The sequence below is a fragment of the Gastrolobium bilobum genome, unplaced genomic scaffold, assembly GCF_033153095.1.
Source record: "Gastrolobium bilobum isolate Gb01-03AN ecotype WA unplaced genomic scaffold, APGP_CSIRO_Gbil_v1 utg2059, whole genome shotgun sequence".
NCBI classification, from domain to species: Eukaryota; Viridiplantae; Streptophyta; class Magnoliopsida; order Fabales; family Fabaceae; genus Gastrolobium; species Gastrolobium bilobum.
Window position 1 is genome coordinate 49,045 of NW_026897401.1, and position 21,553 is coordinate 70,597.

Sequence of the window (21,553 nt, forward strand, 5' to 3'; positions counted from 1 at the left end):
ATCAATAGGCTTTGCACACCACTCCTTGCCAACAAGACCACATACCACAAACTATACAATGCACCACCCTTGATAGATCACCTTCGAGTTTTTGGGTGCTTATGCTATGCATCCACATTGCAAGCACACCGCACAAAGTTTAGTCCAAAGGCTCGCAAAGCAATGTTCCTTGGCTTCAAAGAAGGTACAAAAGGGTATCTTTTGTATGACCTTACTTCAAGAAACTTTCTTGTATCCCGCAATGTTGTTTTCTACGAAGACAATTTTCCATTTCATGACACCAATATAGATGTCCCCAACATAGCCCAACAGCAATTCCATAATCATGCCCCTGAACTGCCACATAGCCAAACAGAAGCTCCAACAAGCCCCTTCTATGATACACATGTCCCCAATACAAGCCAAACAGCACCACAAACAACTTCAATCCCACACCAGACACATAACCATAATCCAACTCCACCTGCCTCACCTATTCCCACGCCATCTGACCCACCCCTACCAGAATTACACACAAGCCAGCAAATTCCTCCTAGACGTTCATCACGAACACGATTTCGACCAAGCTACCTCAATGTCTATCATGTTGGGCTCTCCACAACTACCAATCCTCTTCAGGGTGATCACTCTTCTTCCAGGTATCCCTTATCCACTATTCTTTCTTATAATAAATGTATTTCCTCTTATCATCACTTCTCTCTAAATTCATGTACTCTTGTTGAGCCTCGTACCTACACACAAGCTATAAAATCTCCTCAGTGGCAACAAGCCATGGAAAAGGAATTAGCTGCACTTCAACTCAATAATACTTGGAACTTGGTACCACTCCCTCATGGCAAGAAAACAATTGGCTGCAAATGGGTTTCTAAAATCAAATACCATTCAAATGGCTCCATTGAAAGATACAAAGCATACCTTGTGGCAAAGGGGTTCATTCAGCAAGAAGGGGTGGACTATTTTGACACCTTTTCTCCTGTTGCTAAGCTGACAACCGTGCGCACATTGTTGGTTGTTGCTTCCATTAAAGGTTGGTTCCTTGAACAATTAGATGTTGATAATGCATTTTTGCATGGTGACCTTAATGAGGAGGTATACATGGATCTTCCACCTGGTCTTTCTTCTTCTTCTGGTAATCTTGTTTGCAAGTTGCATAAACCATTATATGGCCTTAAACAGGCCATCCGTCAATGGCATGCAAAATTGTCTTCTGCACTCTTATCTCTTGGTTATGTTCAAGCCCAAGCTGATCACTCCATGTTTACCTACAGCACAACTTCCTCCTTCACTGTATTACTAGTTTATGTGGATGATGTGGTCCTATCTGGCACCTGCATGGATGAGATTCGTCGAGTGAAAGCCTTTCTTCATGATCACTTTTGTATCAAGGATCTTGGGAGTCTTCGTTACTTTATTGGCTTAGAAGTGGCACGTTCTCGATCTGGGATTCTTTTAAACCAACGCAAATACACTTTGGAACTCTTATCTGATGTTGGGCTCCTTGCTGCAAAACCAGTATCCACACCCATAGTCACAAGTCAATCTTCATCAGAAAGTCCTCCTCTACAAGATCCTTCTATATATCGTCGGTTAATTGGACGGCTGTTGTATCTCACAACCACGCGACCAGATATATCACATGTAGTCCATCATTTGAGTCAATTTGTTGCAGCTCCTCTTGATAGTCATCTCACTGTTGCTCACCGTATTCTATGATACTTGAAGAGTGCTCCTGCTAAAGGCTTGTTCTATCCAGCTAATGCACCTCTTTGCATACGTGTTTTCTCTGATTCTGACTGGGCTTGTTGCCCCCTTACTAGAAGATCAGTCACCGGGTTCTGCGTATTTCTTAGTGATCCTCCAGTTGCATGGCGTTCAAAGAAACAATCCACTGTTTCTCGATCCTCTTCTGAAGCAGAGTATCGAGCTCTTGCTAGCCTTACCTGTGAGTTACAATGGTTCCAATACTTATTTCAGGATCTTCATATACCTTGGGATATCCCTGCTTCTGTATATTGTGACAATCTCTCTGCTTTATATCTGGCACAAAATGCTACCTTCCATGAATGCTCCAAGCACATCGAAATCGATTGTCACATCACCAGAGACAAGGTTCGTTGTGGACTGATCAAGCTTCTCCATGTTTCTTCTATCCATCAAGTTGCTGATGTGTTTACCAAGTCTCTCCCATCTTCAGCGTTCAACAGTGCCATATCCAAGTTGGGCCTCGTAAACATCCTTGGTCCAGCTTGTGGAGGGGTCTTACCAGATCAAAGTTCAACTACATGCCCAAGCCCAAGTGATACAGTCCAACAAATTAAATTACCCCACGCAATGGATAAACCACGCGCCACAAACCACAACAGAAGCAAAACTGATTCAGTTAGTTAGAACTGATTCAGTTAGTTAGTTAGACTTGTTTTTAATCCTCTGTCATTCAGCTTAGTTAGGACTGATGTATAAATATAGATTCGTTCGTTGATACCAATTAATTAATAGAAAATGATTCATTCTTTCAATTCCATGACTTACAAAACAAAAAGTGTAATAACAGTGTAAAAAGTTTGAGAAGTGCTTGAAAGTAGTTTCAACTACAAAACATAAGTATATTTTTATCCTTTTTATATTTTGTTTAACTAAATAATAATGGTATTTTGAGAAAAATAAAATCGTGACAAAATGAGGAAAGAAATCTTCTTTATACCATGGAAAGACTTTAGTCATTTGTCGTGACAACGACAGGTATGATTGATTGTTGTGTCCTATTACACGTGGATGAGTAAAGGTTCATCTGGGGGAGCAAAATTCAGAATGCTTGACGAAATGGCATGGTATACATTGACATGGTGACCGATTTTGATTGTTGACAAATCAAAGAAGATTCCTATAACTTTTAACATTGTTGTTTGGGCTGGACCGGCCCGATTTTGATTGTTGACAAATCAAAGAAGGTTCCTTTTACTTTTAGCATTGCTGTTGGGCTGGACCGGCCGGTCTGCCTATCAAAATCAGAAATTAACCTTCAATCAGATTTTGGTTTATTGAAATAATTGTTTTTGTGGTTCGGGTTAAATTAATAAAAATGAAGTTGGATCAGATAAAATTGAGTTGAAACGAGTTGCATGAGACAACTTTTGTTATGAATTGTCAATTTAGCGTATAAGAAACTTAGATATACTTTTTTTGATGAAGGAGAAACTTAGATTTAATTATAACAAATTATATACATAAAACTTCATATATTTATATTTAAAAACTATGTAATTCACCCAAATGATTTAACCACTTTTAGTTGAATTAGGAAAAATCTTAGATTCAATAATAAAAAATTATACATAAAAATTTATATATATGTTTATATGGAAATACGATCCAATTTAATTAAACGATTTAACCAGTTAAATATTAATTGAAAATTTTGGCAATTTACTTTCTCATCCGGTTTTCACAACATTAATTTGCACAACCTTGATGCTGCTCAATGCCAAACCACATGATGTTAACTATGTGTTGGGTTGGGTTGGGTTGGGTGTTCACAGTCATCATCGTAGCTTTGATTTGATTAGAGAACAGATATGAAGATAAGGACCACTCATTATACACTTAATGGAAGAAAAGCACCTTTCTTTCACTATATTATTAATTGCCAAAGTAGGTGAGGAAATTTGAAAAAGACCTCCACTACCATGCCATGTGGAACAATATACACCCACATCCTCTCCAAAAGAAGACCACAACCCCTTCAATAATTCACCTCTACCCCAAAATCCGTTCTCATTTCAGAAAAATTTGCTAGGGTTAGATTCATTTTTGAAAGAGACTTCCCCATGCTACCACTTTTTTATTTTTTTGGAACATCCCACTTTTGCAATGGTATATACATCAAGTGGAACATGGGTGCAGGTATTTCTCAAGCTGAATGAATCTCTAAACCCAAAAGTAAAGCATATACATTGAATAATAACAAAAGTGGTCCACTATAGACATGTGAATACACACACACACACAGATGTATTTATATATATATATATATATATGCCAATACACTAAGCAACGGAAGAATATAGAAACCAAAAGGTAGCAGAAGCAACAAGCCAAATAAAAGCGAATAACAGAACAAAATTATTGATAGAACGAAAGAAAATGACACCGTATGCTTCATCATACACTCATTTGTTATCCGACTTGAAACAATAAAATTTATTGCCATAGTATCTCAATTATATTGGCATGTTACAACTTGTAATTTTGCTATATCTCTGACCCTTTCGTCAGTTTCACATTTCTATAGCAAAATGTACAATTCAAATACCTAAGGCAAGGCACAGTGATCAATTTCATACACAAACACGTACACGTAGTATAACAGTATAAAAATACGTACGGACGCATAAAATACAATGAAATAAGAGAGTACGTATGTAAAAGTAAAACACTAAAATTTGATTAAGTTCGAAGTTCAAACGCTAACGGAGCAACGCTGGACTAACTGATACTTAACGGTGTTCTCACCGACGGAGATGCCGTTACTATGGGGGCCGAAACTGATGAACGCCGGGCACCGGACGTAGAGGTGGTAACGACCGGAGATGAAGGTGCCGACCTTCCAGCGGACTCTGCCGTCAATTTTAACGATGACGAGGACGTTACCGTTAGTCTGGTCCTGGCTGAGACCTTCGAAGTTGAAGGGTGCGACGGGGACGTTGGTGCCGTAAACAAACGGTGACCAAACGTCGATCTCCTTGTGGCCCTGGTACGACGGAGGGATGGCGGTGCGGTAGGTGATTTGCTGGCTCCGGTAATTGACGTAGGTGTCGAGACGGTCGTAGTAAATTCCGATGCGGTCGTTAGGATTGCGTGAGGTGAGGGTGACTTGGAAATTGGAGGTTAAGAAGTTTGGTACGGTGGCGTTGAAGGCATAAACGGTGACGTCTTGGAGAATGAAAGAAGGCTTGGTGGGTCTTAGAATTGCCCATATGAGAAGGATTAGAACCAAAACGATAAAGAGGAACACCACTATGCCCCAGAATATTCGCCTGAAGATCTTTCTCTTCTTCCCCTTGTGGTGCTCGCACTCCTTCACCGACATGTTATTTTTTTCGGGGGTGTTTTTAGGTTATAGTGGAGAGTGGGTGTTAGTTGAAGTGAAGCTATGTAAGAAGGATAATAATGAAGATATATTAATTTAAAGAAGGGGTGGAGTAGAAGTGAAGAGGGAGCAAAGAGAGAGAGAGGGAAATTATGCTATGGTCTTGTTAGGTGAAGGAATGGAGAAGTTTCGTGTGATTCACGATTTTGTGAAATAATGTGAGTTAAATAATTTATGGGTTTTATAAGAGTTATGTTGTAGGAAAAGTGATTGTGTAACGTTATAGAGATTCGTTTTGCGTGTCATAGTTTTTTTATTGCTTTAAAAGGTGTGAGCCCCACAAAATATTATGTATGTAGGAAAGTTTTTCTGGTCTTGTTGAAGGACAAACTAAAACTCCATAATTTATATGTATAAAAATGTTTTGTAGAGAGGATATGATAAGATCATGTTACATGTTTGTGTTGGAACGTTATGTGAATATGAATGGTGGAGGCTGCTTTGCTAGATCGATGGATATATACATGTGCTTCTTATATTAGAAACTATGTAATGAACCAAAAGAGTTGGTTGAAATGGTATATGTTTAATTTCACTTAAGTAAGATTTTGAGTTTAAATCTTTGTGAATGTAAAAAATTCTCTTTGAGAGACCTAATCCTACAATTGTAGATACTCCTTGTTTGAACATGACTGCTTCTCGTGAATAATATATGTGGTTTAAAAAAAAAAAAAAAACTATATAACGATGGCTTTTGGTTGTTGAGGCGACTTGAATAAGTTATTTGATTATTACTAGTTTGTTAAAACTTTAAACAACGTGTGAATACGTAGCTGTGATTTTGGTCATTTTTCATATGTCCCACTACTTATACAAAACAAAAGCATATCTTTTGTAAGCTTTTGTGGTCATTGCAAGTTAAACCAACTAGTTTTGTTTTTTCTTTTGTTTAAATTCTATATAACTCCATTTCTTCGTTTCTTACTACGATCGTACTGTATGCCACACATCTACGGCGCACCCACTTTTATGTATATGACATAGATCGCATTAATGACACTTCTCCGAAAAATTATGAACGTAAATGAAAAAGAAAAGTAGTTACTATCTCTGTAGTTTATTTTTGGGTGTTGTCATCACGTGGTGTGAGACCAAACTAGTGAATAGTTTATATCCCACTTTTTTTTTTCCAATTACTTTCCAAGAAAATCAAAAATATGTTTATAAATGAATCGGACATGTGACAACAAGTATAAATTAAAGCATGGTTCTATATTACCAAAAAAAAAAAAACATGGTTCTTGCCTTGCATTCTATCCCCTTTCTTTATCTCCTTTATCACAATCCCAACGGTCATGAATTTACTTTTCATTACTGGTATAATTTTTTTTGATACATTAATCCTAATTACTTCTGTGAAATGAGTCAGTCCTGAGTATTTTCATAAGTTTTAACTTTTTAAACAAACTATAAAACTAATCCTGAATCGTAACTTAATCACAATTAAAGTCTATCTTCAAAAATTTATTTAGTAAGAATCGAATTCAAATTCTATCAGCTACTTACTTTACTGAGCATGTGTTAGTGATATAATTCTAGACTTAGATAGTTATACATCATCATAATCTATATTTTATTTTACACTTTCTGCATAAATATGTAAAATAGAAAAAACATATCAAAATGTGTTTTTTTATTTCATTATAAAAAATGTAAGAACTGTATAATGAAAATGATAATTAAATATTATTGAATAATTTTTCAATCAGATATCGAGTAACTAGACAGCTATTGACGTTACTTGAATAACTGGCTATACTATACCGTACGTACATGAAGGTTTGTACTCTACGCCTACTTGCAAACATTGACATCCCACCCGTCACTCGTCCATTTCAATTTTCAACAAGGACATGGTTTCATTAATGTTTATGCTCGACAAGTCAATAAAGGGGTGCTTTACTCTTTGCTAAATCAAACTTACAAAGAGACAAAAAGGCAAGAATGTGAGCTTTTGAAACGATGAACCTTCATGAATAGGAAACAATATGAAATGCATAAATTAATATGCACGTTACTTCATATTTATATAATTTAAATTATTTAATTATAATTGGGTCTATCTTAATTTTTACATATGTAGATTTCAATTTTGTTATTCAAACAAATGAAAAAGTATGAGTTTTTTTTTTGTAATTAGAATTTTTCATCTAAAGTTGGATCAAAATTTATTAAAAAAAATTAAATAGTTCCTCTCCAAATATATTATATTAGCCTTTCAAAACAATTATTTTATACTACCAGAAAACACAAAAAATTTCATGGACACAATTATGGTATAGATATGTTAAACAATATTTCCTTCCTGAAAGTAAAATGGAAGTGTTCCGGAAAGTTTATCCCTCACTATTAGATGTGCGATTGGGAAGAGAACCTCCAAGCAACGCGTTTGGGGCATACACGGCCCCACTTACCAAGACAAAAGCTTTCAGCTCACCAACACCGACCTATTTGGGGTTTCTATTTGTTTATGATAAAATGGGGTTCTAGAATATACTTGGCAGCACTAAGGCCCAAACTAAAGCCGAGCGTGATAAAAGAGGGTAAAGAATCAACGACTCACAACTCTGCAAGAAAAAAAACCAATTTCAATTTACAGGAATTTAACCCTCTTTATTATGTAATCTGTGGGGCCAAACAGGAATTTCTCTGGTTTCATGGATTTTGGGTGACAGAAAATAAAATAATGAACCATCAAATATGTGGATTAATTAATAAGAGTTTGTTCTAACTTAATTAATAGTCTTGAATTCGAATTTCTATGAGCTTAATATTAGAACTTGATAAAAAGAGTTTTGTTATTCATATAATATTACCTGACTCAAATCGAATTAATTATGTAATCCATAAATAAATATATTTATATATATAAGTTGATGTTTCTCCTTTTACATGAGAGAGCAAAGCATTCCTACACACACATTTAGACGTGGGTTTCATTGTAAACTTTTTCTCTCACTTCATTATTTTCTCTCTCTCTTCATTTATTCTCTCTATAAGAAGTAATCTTTATCTCATGTAAAATGAGGAAAATATTACCTTATATATATATATATATATGAAAAAAATATTTCTCATGCAGCTTGAGATATATTTATCTCTGTTCACCCAAAAATTATGCTATTTTATTTATTTATTTTCTTATATTGATTGATTCACCTTTGAATAGTTATGATTTCTTTTTTCTCTCTCTTCCTTTATTATCATTGGTCCATCTTTGTACGGCTATGATTTAGTAGTCAAAGATAAAATTATCTCAAACAACTTGAGAAACGATAAATCCTATATATTTGATTTTTCCTATTATAAGAAATCTTTTTTTATGTTACTCTCAATTCATTTTCTATGCCATCTTCTTCATTTTTTTAAATTTGTGGGACCCACAAATTCTTTTCGCTGTTGGAAGATTAACTTCTTTTGTACAATAGGAGAAGTTATAAGCCCAAATATGAACAAATTAAGGCAGCAGGGAAACCTTAATAAATTTGGGTTGCAAAGTAGTACCCCAAAAAGTGCTCCCCTTGTGTATTTGCGTTAAAATTGAGCAATCAAAAGTGCTTAAATTTAAGAAAAAAAATTAAAAGGCAATTTTTTTTTTTTAATTTTAGTATCCTATTTAATACAAGTGGGGAAAAAAAATTCTTACTCGCTAATAAAACATTATTATTATTTACAAAAAAAAAACATTATTATGAGAAAAATGGCATGTTATTTATAAAAATGGAAAGTGAAAGTGTTTAAGAATCTTATCTTTTAATCGAGTTTACTCGTTGCCATGTGAAATGTCGAAAACTCGAAATGACTGAATAAATGGATATTTTCTTTTAATTATGGTAATTTATTCTAGGGTCTCTTTTTTCCATGTTGCTGCAAAAAAAAATCTTCTCACATCACCCATTATAATTATGTATTTTGAGAAATACATAGTTATAATATTAAAAAAAAATTCTTTTCACGTTAGCCAACCAAGGTGGCCACAGTTACCTAAGGGTTTGGTCCCCACCCCACAAGGGCGTGAGTTCAAATGTGATATGTAATCCCTCTTATAAATCCTCAAAGAGGTTGGGGGGTCTTCCCTGACCCTAATAGGATACCGGTGTCTAACCTCACTTGAACTTTTATGTATTAAAAAAAAAACTTTAATATAACTATGTACTTCTCAAAATACAAAATTATAATGGATGACATGTGAAGATTTGTTTTGCAGCAACATGAGAAGTAAATTACCCTTTTATCAATTACAAATTAACTACCGTTTTTTGGTATGGTAAATAAAAGGAGGGATATTCTCACTACCAAAATTTTTCACTACCAACTTACTACTTATCTAATCACCATTAGATTAACATTTTCTCTCTCTTCAGAAACTATTTAACATTCTCTCTCTTTGATCTAATGGTGATGTGATATATAGTAAGTTAGTAGTAAGAATTTTTGGTAGTTAGAATATCCTTACTCGATAAACAAAATGCAACAATCATAGAAGATAGTGGGAAATTTTGGACAGCATGCATAATTAAATACCTTTCCATCTTATAATGGGGAGAAATGCAACAATCTTCGTCGCTTAAGTAGAAAACATGACAAAAAGCATGAGCTAGAAAAGGATATCTAATACACGCAAACTAATTAGTCATCATCTCCAGCCATTCAAAGTTGAAACGTGACCGTTGGGACAAATATAAATAATTTCGCATTTCACAATTCAGAACCACACAAAAAATCCCCACCATCAAACAATTTGCAATAATTAAACTTGAGTAGCACATTCTATTGGCTCTTGCAAAATAGGAACATGTTTCATGAAGTCTTTATTTCTCATTTGACCACCGTTGCCTACAAATACCATCTCAAACTAATTAACAAAATTAATTACAAGAAGGAAAAATAACGAAAATGAAAAAAAATATGATTTGTTATTTTGCTGGGATGAAACAAAATTAAACTAACGTTCACAATATCGTTTTCAGCAAAAACATAGATAACTTTGTTTTATATAACAAGGAACAAATTTTTATGATTATAAAAGCAAGAAAAAAATTACCTCTTTCCAAAATGTCAAGAATTACAATTAAGATACTGAATCAAGACTTTCATATTGGTATTGGTTACAATTTTGATTAGATAGCAAAAAAGAAAGACCACCGGAGACAGTTTCCTTTGTTTTCTTTCTCTGTTCTCTTTTTCCAAATGAAACAAAACTCCCACGCGAATCCTATTTATACAAAGATATTGATCCAAAAAAAGTAGTAGTACCTTAGTGACATTACGTATATATCTTTATCAGTCTCTTATATTGCTATAATAATTGACATTCCAACTACTGTCACTTTTTTTTTTTTTGTTAGTTTCCCAATTCTAATTATGTGTTTGAGAAGAGTTGGTTTCCTTCTGTATTTCATAAGTTTTGGCTCTTTGAATTTGCTATGGGACTAATCAAGCGTACGAAATAGATTAGAAATGAAAATATTTAAACCCTTTAAAAAATGATATATGAAAATCGAATCAAGACTCTTTATTTTTTACACCCACTAAAGCTACAACCGAATAGGATGTTATTGAAGACAGTGGGTGATATTACATCACTACTAGATTTGAACCCATGTATAAACAATAACAATCTTAAGACAATTTGCCCCCTCACAGATGCCAAAGGTTGATGGACACTTGTCTCCCAGGATAGAACGGATTTCGTCTGAAGAATGGTGGCACTACCAATCAACAGCCCAAACGAACACAACTATTGCCAGAGGAAAGTACACCGGAGGATGAAAGGCAGTATACAAAATCGGAAGGAGAAAAATTCCGGCAGAGTTTCAGTGCACAAAAAACTGGATTAATTTCTAAAAATGTTAGTGTCTATTCACGATGAACAGTCGCCGGCTGCGAACCGCCGTGTCTGACGGCGGTGAACGGGTGCGACCGGTGACCGTTCCGACGAACAGGTACAACCGGTGACCGGTTCAACGAGCAGACACAACCGGTGATTGGTTCACGAAGAGGAAGAACCGGTTCGGTTCAACATTGCTCAAAAAACCGGTGGGTAGAAACGTTTGGGTTGGAGGGAAGCAACGGATACTTTTTTTGACAAAATTTTAAAAAAATTATTTAATAAAAAATTATTTTTATTACACACATATGAATCGAACCGAACCGGCCGGACGGCGGCAGCGGTGCGCGCGTGTGTGTATGGTGGACTAAAGCCCACCTAGCTCCTCCCCCTACATAAAATATATAGTGACCCAAGGGTCAAACTAGGAGAAAGAGGTGGGAGCTTATATACTCTCCCACTTCCTACTAATTGTCCAATGTGGGACTTGTTAAACCCACACACCTCTTCATCTTTCTTTTTCTCTTTTCTTTATTAACCCATTTCTTATTCATAACCAATGGATCATTGTACATTAATTCTTTCATTAATTCCAACAATCCCCCACATGGATAAGAAGTCAAATCATCGTGACAAAATGCATAAGAGTATAAATGCAAAGTGTAAATTCCTCAACGAGAAACAACTGCATCGAGATAGGTGGAGTTACCTTTGAACCTTCTCTAGTGAAAACCTATCGGATATACTCGGTCAATCGGTGGTCTAGGTCGACTTGAACCGTCAACCTTTAGTGTATACCTAGAAAATAGGAGTCACACAATTGCTTCTCTAGCATTGTTGGTCCTTTGTTGCGCCCATTTTGGCCGTGGGACACCTGCCTGGTTCTGCGAGTGTTTTAGAGAATCGGCCTTTGAAAAAATTCTCATAGAAGCGGCCCTCACTTCACACTCACATAGGTGATTTCTTGTGATGTACCTCACTATACATCATCTGAACACAACAGATTAAGAAATCATTAAAAGCCTAAGTGCTTATCCTCATAAATACACTGCCTTGTCTTAGGAATGAGTATGAGTTTGAAAAACTCCACAGTGTTTAAACAGTCGACCATCACTTAGTTGTCTCTTTGAACCTAGTTCATGGGATCTCCATTCTTCTAGGTAGAGTTATCGCAATGCTCAACAATTGATAGGCCTTAAACCCATTCCTTTCGACAAATTTTCAACCAGCTCTCTAGGAATCCATTTGGTTAACGGATCCGCTATGTTCTCCTTAGACTTAACATAGTCAATTGAAATGATTCCATTCGAGAGTAGTTGTCTAACGGTATCATGTCTTCGACATATATGTCTAGACTTACCGTTATACATGACATTCTTGGCCCTTCCAATAGCTGCTTGGCTTTCACAATGTATGCATACGGCTGGGACCGGTCTTGGCCAATTAGGAACATCCTCAATAAAATTACGAAGCCATTCGGCTTCTTCACCAGCCTTGTCTAAAGCAATAAATTCTGCTTCCATGGTTGACCTTGCAATGCAGGTTTGTTTGGACGATTTCCAAGACACAACACCTCCACCAAGGGTGAACACATATCCACTTGTGGATCTAGTGCCGATAGAGCCGGTGATCCAATTTGTATCACAATACCCTTCTATAACTGCGGGGTATTTCTCGTAATGCAAAGCAAAATTTTGAGTATACTTCAGGTATCCCAAAACTCTTACCATAGCTTTCCAATGATTTTCGTTTGGATTACTGGTAAAGCGACTTAACAGACTTACTGCATAAGCAATATCAGGTCTGGTGCAGTTCATAACATACATCAGGTTTCCCAACACATGAGCATATAGCTTTTGTGCTATAAAAGCTATATAGTGAGCCTGTGATAAAGCCAGCCCTGTAGATGTTCTATGGAATTTAATACCTAGGATAAGGTCTGTTATCCCCATATCTTCATATCAAACTTACTTTTAAGTAATTGTTTAGTAGCATTAATCATTTGATTATTACTACCCATGATCAACATGTCGTCTACATAACAATCTTAAGACAATTTGCCCCCTCACAGATGTCAAAGGTTGATGGACACTTGTCTCACCCTGTAGATGTTCTATGGATTTTAATACCTAGGATAAGGTCTGCTATCCCCATATCTTTCATATCAAACTTACTTTTAAGTAATTGTTTAGTAGCATTAATCATTTGATTATTACTAACCATGATCAACATGTCGTCTACATAACAATTTTAAGACAATTTGCCCCCTCACAGATGCCAACATGTCGTCTACATAACAATCTTAAGACAATTTGTCCCCTCACAGAGGCCAAAGGTTGATGGACACTTGTCTCACCCTTTTGATTATTACCACCCATGATTGTCCCCTCACAGATGCCAAAGGTTGATGGACACTTGTCTCACCCTGTAGATGTTCTATGGATTTTAATACCTAGGATAAAGTCTGCTATCCCCATATCTTTCATATCAAACTTACTTTTAAGTAATTGTTTAGTAGCATTAATCATTTGATTATTACTACCCATGATCAACATGTCGTCTACATAACAATTTTAAGACAATTTGCCCCCTCACAGATGCCAACATGTCGTCTACATAACAATCTTAAGACAATTTGCCCCCATTTGATTATTACTACTCATGATCAACATGTCGTCTACATAACAATCTTAAGACAATTTGTGCCCTCACAGAGGCCAAAGGTTGATGGACACTTGTCTCACCCTTTTGATTATTACTACCCATGACTGTCCCCTCACAGAGGCCAAAGGTTGATGGACACTTGTCTCACCCTTTTGATTATTACTACCCATGATTGTCCCCTCACAGAGGCCAAAGGTTGGTGGACACTTGTCTCACCCTGTAGATGTTCTATGGATTTTAATACCTAGGATAAGGTCTGCTATCCCCATATCCCCTAACAGATGTCAAAGGTTGGTGGACACTTGTCTCACCCTGTAGATGTTCTATGGATTTTAATACCTAGGATAAGGTCTGCTATCCCCATATCTTTCATATCAAACTTACTTTTAAGTAATTGTTTAATAGCATTAATCAATGGCTCAAACGAACACATCTATTGTCGGCGGACCACTGTGTCTGACGGCGGCGAACGGTGACCGTTCCGACGAACAGGTACAACCGGTGATTATTTTTATTACACACATATGAACTGAACCGATCCGAGCCGGACGGCGGTGGCGTGCGCGTGTGGTGGACTAAAGCCCACCTAGCTCCTCCCTCTACATAAAATATGTAGTGACCCAAGGGTCAAATTAAGAAAGTGAGGTGGGAGCTTATATACTCTCTCACTTCCTACTAATTATCCAATGTGGGACTTGTTAAACCCACACACCTCTTAATCTTTCCTTTTCTCTTTTTCTTTATTAACTCACTTCTTATTCATAACCAATGGATCATTGTACATTAATTCGAACATAGGATCCAACTCACTCTGTTTGCGATTGATGTATCAGCCAGCTACAACTTACAAGTAAGCAAGCCTTTAATTTATCATCGTATATAGACTTACTCACCCTCTTACGCCAGCAACACGTACGAGCTCACAGCTCATAAGTAGTCTCTATTTTATTGTAGCAAAAAAAAGTAGTCTCTATTTCACAATAATTAAAAAGGAGGACTTTTATTTTCTTTTGTTTATAATCTAGATTTGTTATAAGGCCTATTTGGGCGTTCACAGAAAACATAGCACAATCTGTTCTTTCTATGGAGCAGGCTTCACAAGTCTGGAAAGATTTGCGTGAGAGATTTTCCCAATCAGATACTTTTCGTATTGCTGATCTCCAAGAAGATATTTTTCGAATGCAACAAGGAACAAGGTCAATTTCAGAATATTTCACTCAGTTAAAGATCCTATGGGACGAACTTGATAGTCTTGAACCTTCACTCAACTGTTCTTGTGGAGCTTTAGTACAGATAAAAGCTACTAAAGAAAGAGATCATATAATTCGTTTCTTGAGAGGACTCAATGAGAGATACTCACAAGCAAGGTCCCAGATAATGCTCATGCAACCTTTACCAGGTATGAATTCAGTCTTTTCACTAGTCATCCAGCAAGAACGTCAATTGAATGAAGATAGTGTTGAAAATGAAATTGAAAAAGAGCCCAAGGTTCTGTTAAATGTCACCACTCAACAATACACACGAGGAGGTGGACAATTTACAAGAGGAAGAGGTCGCACCTTCACTGGAAGAGGTGGACAATTTGCTGGAAGAGGACGTGGAAGCATAAATAGAATCTGTACCTACTGTGGTAGAACTAACCACACTATAGAGACGTGTTACAAGAAACATGGCTACCCACCTGGTTATACATTCTCTCATAAAGCGAATGCTGTTTCACAAGTGGAAACTGATGCAAATCTTGATGAATTCTTTGAAGAACAGTCTCAGAAACACCATGAACAAGATTGTACCTTCTCTAAAGAGCAATATAACAGTATTTTAGACTTGCTGCAGCAAACAAAAGTTAGTTCAAATCATGCTTCCAATGCTGTGCACACCACTATGTTCAACACCAATCACACTTTGAACTCTGTTTAAACAGGTAATCCAAATACTCAATGGATATTGGATACTGGTGCCACTGACCACATTTCTTATAACTCTAGTATGTTCACATCTATTAAATCAATCAAACCAATAGTCATAAACCTTCCAAATGGTTCTCAAATCCAAGCACTTCATTCTGGCATAATTCATATTTCTGACTCACTCATATTAAATGATGTTCTGTATGTAGCTTCTTTTCGTGTCAACCTTATATCAATCACTAAACTTATACGTGATTTGAAATGTTCCATCATCTTTAATGAGCCTTCCTGTTATATTGTGCAGAACATCAACCAGAGGATGATTGGTTCAGCTAAACAAGTGGGTGGTCTATATGTGCTTAATCAAGAATCTCCTAGAAAACAAAATTCCACAGAAAACAGTCAATGTAATGTTGTGAAAAATGTAAATAGTCAGTCCTTATGGCATTTTAGACTTGGTCACTGCTCTCAATCCATTATGCAGTCCATATGTACAAAATTTCCCTTTATCAGCAATAATACTGTCATTCCTTGTGATACATGCCATTTTGCTAAACAAAGAAAGTTGCCTTTCACTTCTAGTTCTTCTCTATCTTCTCATATATTTGATTTGGTTCATGCTGACATTTGGGGACCCTATGGGATACATTCCATTTCTGGTCATCGATATTTTTTAACTTTAATTGATGACTATTCTAGATTCTGTTGGGTCATTCTCATGAAAACCAAATCTGAAACACGTGATCACCTTAAGAGCTTCATAAAACTCATTGAAAATCAATTTCAAACCACCATAAAAACCATTCGAAGTGACAATGGACCTGAATTTTTAATGTCAACATTCTTTAATTCAAAAGGGATTATACACCAAACAACATGTGTAGAATCTCCACAACAGAATGGTGTTGTTGAAAGAAAACATCAACACATTCTGAATGTAGCTAGATCCCTCCTTTTCCAATCAAAAATTCCCAAAAAAATTTGGAGTTACTGCATCACTCATGCAGTACACATTATAAACAGATTACCATCTTGCAATCTCAAAAACAAGAGTCCTTATGAACTGCTACACAATACACTTCCTCTCCTAAATCACCTTAAAATCTTTGGCTGCCTATGTTATGCTACTACTCTTTCTACTGGTCGCACAAAGTTTGATCATCGAGCCAGAAAAGCTATATTCCTAGGATATAAAGCTGGAACAAAAGGTTACCTTCTTTATGATCTTTCAACTCATAACACCTTTGTCTCTAGAAATGTTATTTTTTATGAGTCAAATTTTCCATTTGCCAAATTAGACCAGCAAAATTCTTCACATATAACAGATTCATCTAATCAAAATGTACCTACATATGATGATTCTACACCAAATTCAACCCAGCCAACCTTATCCTTACCTCAGACAGTGATCCATCACCCATCCAATACAAACAGTGATTCCCCAACTCAAAACATTTCAAGGAGATCAACCAGAACAAAGAATATACCAAAATATCTCACTGATTTTCACTATAACCTCCCTACTGCACATGCTGCAATCAATGCATCCTCAGGTACTCATCCAACTCTTTATCCTTTGACTTCATTTTTATCTTATGACCATTGCTCTCCCTCTCATACCTCCTTTTGTTATAATATCTCATCTCATTCTGAACCACACACATACAAACAATCTGCATCTAATCCATTCTGGCAACAAGCAATGAAGGAAGAAATTCAAGCTTTAGAAAGGAACAAAACATGGACTCTTGTTGACTTGCCAGCCAATAAACAACCCATTGGTTGCAAATGGGTATACAAAATAAAGCACAAAGCTGATGGAACCATAGATCGATACAAAGCCAGGCTAGTGGCTAAAGGTTTTACTCAATTGGAAGGCATTGACTATCTAGACACTTTTTCACCTGTTGTTAAGCTTACAACAGTAAGAACCTTGCTTGCAATTGCCACTGCCCGAAACTGGTTTATTGAACAACTAGATATAAACAATGCATTTCTTCATGGTGACTTAAATGAAGAAGTATACATGGTGATACCTCCAGGCCTTTATGCTTCCTCTTCATCTCAAGTATGCAAGTTACATAAATCTTTATACGGTTTAAAGCAGGCTAGTAGGAAATGGAATGCTAAACTTACATCTGCATTACTTGCTTTAGGTTATACTCAGTCCTTAGCTGACTACTCACTCTTTGTTAAACACAAAGAGAACTCATTCACTGCCCTACTTGTTTATGTGGATGACATTGTTCTAACTGGGAATGACCAAACTGAAATTTCTTTGGTTAAGTCATCTCTCCATCAACAGTTCAGCATCAAGGATCTAGGTTCTTTAAAGTTTTTTCTTGGTTTGGAAATTGCTAGATCCAAACGTGGAATGGTTATTAATCAAAGAAAATATGCTTTGGAATTATTATCTGATTCAGGATTCCTAGCTGCTAAACCTGCCTCAACTCCTTTAGATCCAGCTCACAAACTTCAAAAGGATCAAGGCACTCCATACCATGATGTTCCAGAATATCGAAGACTCATTGGGAGGTTGTTATACCTCACTACTACACGTCCTGATATCTCTCATGCCATTCAACAACTCAGCCAATATGTCTCTAATCCTATGGACACTCACTACAATGCTGCCTGTCATGTTCTTCGATACATAAAAGGATCTCCATCAAAAGGTCTGTTTTTCCCTGCCAAAAATGAGTCTCACATATCTGTTTTTACAGATTCAGATTGGGCATCTTGCCCTGACACTAGGAGGTCCATTTCTGGCTTCTGCATATTCCTAGGATCATCTCTAATCTCATGGAAATCGAAGAAGCAAACTACCGTTTCCAGATCCTCATCAGAAGCAGAATATCGGGCTATTGCACATCTTACTTGTGAACTTCAGTGGCTCCAGTACATCCTTCATGACCTTCACATTTCCCTTCCTCAACCGGCTTCTGTTTTCTGTGATAATCAAGCGGCTATATACCTAGCTCATAATCCCACTTTCCATGAGCGAAGTAAACATATAGAATTAGATTGTCATGTTACTAGAGAAAAGATTCAAGCTGGCCTCATTCATCTCCTTCCGATTTCTACAAAGCATCAATTGGCAGACACTTTCACAAAAGCTTTACAGCCATCGCAGTTTCATATTCTCATTAGCAAGTTGGGATTGCTTGACATCAACCTTCCAACTTGAGGGGAGGGTATTATCATACTAGTTATACCAACTTATCTGATATGACAGTTATGTTGGTTGTTAGTTATGTTCGTTATTTTCCAGTTCTTGATACAACAGTTATCTATGTATCATATAAATATTGGTCACACTGCACTTGAATCAATAATGAAAATACAGAGCATTTTCTTCTCCTTCTTCATTCTTTCTTCTCTCTTTCTTCTTTCAATTTTCTGTGATAACAGTTGTTATACGTGATGAGTCGCAGTCTCACACTTAATTGGGGTTTACAGGATTGAAAAACGATTATGACAGAACACTTCTCACACCAAAGAAATTTTCTCCATATTATAAATATTCTCATGTATTCCTTAACTCTACGGAAATCATCACTTACAAGCTATAATCGAGGCCAATCGCCAACTTGTCTAAGCCTTCAATTGTGACAGACTTGAACTGTAGTTCAAACTGTTGTATCTCTAATCATTATTGCATTGATCTATTTCACCCTCTAAGTGATACATTTACTCTGTTACCCCTCTAACAAGTTCAATTTATTAGTTGAACATTGAAAGTCTGCACGCCTATATAAACAACGACCTCTTTCTGTTAGTCAACTTCATCGCTTTTTGAACGGATTTAACTATTTACTCGTTGCCCTGCACTTCACTTAGCAGCCCAAACTTTGAAAGATGTGGATTTGGTGTTTAAAAAAATGTGAAAAGTATGGGTTTAATATTTATAATGTTATAGGATATAAATTTATCTCTTACACATACTTAAAAGTGTGTAAGGCCCATGTGAGAAAAAGAGAGAGAAAGAAAAAATATGAACCCTACATTTTACTTTTATATGTGTGTAATAGATAAAATTATCTCCTACCATATAAGAGACACTAAACCCTAAAAGTATATACTCATGCGATGACGACCATGGCAACGGTGCACATATTATTCAATTCAACATGTCATAGTTAACTTAGATTTATTTTTCCTGATGTTCTTCATATATAGGTTAGGTTCCCTAGTTAGATCTCCATGTGTGGAACATTGACAAGGGCATGAAGGCAAACAACGAAACATAATTAAGAAAGTCCTTCTACGGGCCATCCAACTGGGACCTACCTAGTCTGAATTCTCTTACCATTCGGCTTAAAATGTCGTTATTTTTTCAAATAAAAAATTGACCACCGACAGTACAAGGAAGTCCAACAAGAGAAAATTCTGTGGCTATAACACGTTGAAGTTGATCGGACGTTTTTGATCTATTTCGCAATCGCAATGCATTAATTGTAGATTTTCTTTTGTCTTTGATAAGTGATAACCTATAAATAAGAATTACCAATTCACTTAGGCAAACAATTTTCTATTGTTGTCGTTGTATATGTTTCTTTCATGATGGACGCATGGATTGGTATAACATTTTGATATGGGAAATATCGTTGTTTTTAGTATTGCAGCACACGTCTTCGAAATTTTCATGGGCAATTCGGCGTAGGTTTATTGCATGTTATGCATTAATCGTGCATTTCGGGCTCTTTAGCTTTGTCAATGTGATTCCTTTTTATTTTCGGCTAATTAAGGCTCGATTTTGGGCAACTTATATTTCTTGTTTGTGAAATTTATAAATTTAATTTAAAATATTGGGTGCACTTGGGTGCTTTTGCTACTGTACAGTGTGCCGTAAACTCGATCGGCCATGTTAGATGACAAGAAGCAAACATGTTTGCTGGCACTCTTTGCTTTTAGTGATGGGTACAAAATGAAAGGGCTCGGTGTCGTGCAAGGATCATTGTCCATGGTCCCTAACTTAACACGGACACCGGAGAAAGTGTCAAAAATCGTATTTGGTTTAAACACCGATGATTATATATTATTAATTTATTTATTTTTTGGAAAAAAAAAAAAAAAACTTATTGTAAGGGAAGCCTTTCCCATTCTAATATTTAGATAAGGGTTTTATAAGAGTTATGTTATAGAAAAAGTGATTGTGTAATGTTATAGAGATTCGTTTTGCGTGCTATAGTTTTTTATTTTATTTTTTGCTTTAAAAAATGTGGGTCTCACAAAATGTTGTGTGTGTAGGAAAGTTTTTCTGATCATGTTAAAGGACAAATTAAAACCCTTTAGATAAATAACTAATTTTCCTATTCACGGAAGGTTTCTTAATTTAAATTTAAATCATATAATCATCATAAATAAAAGATTAACTAAATAAGTCAACTCCAGTTGACTATAATTATTAGACTACTTTCTTCATCATTTGTTTATATAATTAGCTATTTTTCTTTACGAAAGATTGAAGTCTTTTTTTTAATTTTGACAAAGTTTTGGTAAGGAATCACGAAAAAAAAAATTAGATTCAAGTCTTTTTAAAAAACAAGCAACAATCATTTTAATTTATAAAAATAAAATTAAATATTTTTTTAAAAATTAGTTTGTTAAACATGTTAAAATTTATTTATAAATTATTTATTTTAAAAATGAAAATAAACTATCAGCAAAAATTTTATAGTGCACGTGGCGACGTGGTGTGCCAAGCCGTGCCAGCTAGAGACGTACAAATGTAGAGTGAACACCCAAAACTGGAAGTAGCTGATAAATCCTACTCTAGAAGGTGTGGGTTCATGCACTTGCACTGAAATTCAGGATGATATGTTATTCTTATCCTTAGGTTTTGTCTTCTTTATTTGGCCTTAGTTTGAACGTACGTAAAAAGGTCCCCACAAGTTCTTCTTCGAACCTCTCAAATTCCTTAACTTCACCAACTCACCCACTTTTGCTTTTTGTATAAATTCGGCCACGGATTAACCTTATTTGTATATTAAACTGTAAAAT

At 35.9% G+C, this 21,553-nt stretch overlaps 2 protein-coding genes across 2 annotated transcripts; one reads left to right on the plus strand and one right to left on the minus strand.

Moving 5' to 3' along the window:
• Positions 1 to 4,145: 4,145 nt before the first annotated feature.
• On the minus strand, positions 4,146 to 5,291 carry LOC133306632 (NDR1/HIN1-like protein 1). Its single transcript, XM_061506951.1, has one exon. The coding sequence runs from the start codon at positions 5,084 to 5,086 to the stop codon at positions 4,457 to 4,459; it is 630 nt and encodes a 209-aa protein (XP_061362935.1). The 5' UTR covers positions 5,087 to 5,291; the 3' UTR covers positions 4,146 to 4,456.
• An 8,763-nt stretch (positions 5,292 to 14,054) lies between these two features.
• On the plus strand, positions 14,055 to 15,560 carry LOC133306624 (uncharacterized). Its single transcript, XM_061506943.1, has 2 exons — positions 14,055 to 14,132; positions 14,733 to 15,560. The coding sequence occupies exons 1-2, from the start codon at positions 14,055 to 14,057 to the stop codon at positions 15,558 to 15,560; spliced, it is 906 nt and encodes a 301-aa protein (XP_061362927.1).
• Positions 15,561 to 21,553: the final 5,993 nt, after the last annotated feature.

Bases quoted from the DNA above. Each gene is read 5' to 3' on its own strand.
- LOC133306624 (XM_061506943.1), top strand. From the start codon at position 14,055: ATGGCTCAAACGAACACATCTATTGTCGGCGGACCACTGTGTCTGACG. The intron at 14,133-14,732 runs GTACAACCGGTG...TCTATGGAGCAG, and splicing joins GTGACCGTTCCGACGAACAG to GCTTCACAAGTCTGGAAAGA.
- LOC133306632 (XM_061506951.1), bottom strand. From the start codon at position 5,086: ATGTCGGTGAAGGAGTGCGAGCACCACAAGGGGAAGAAGAGAAAGATC.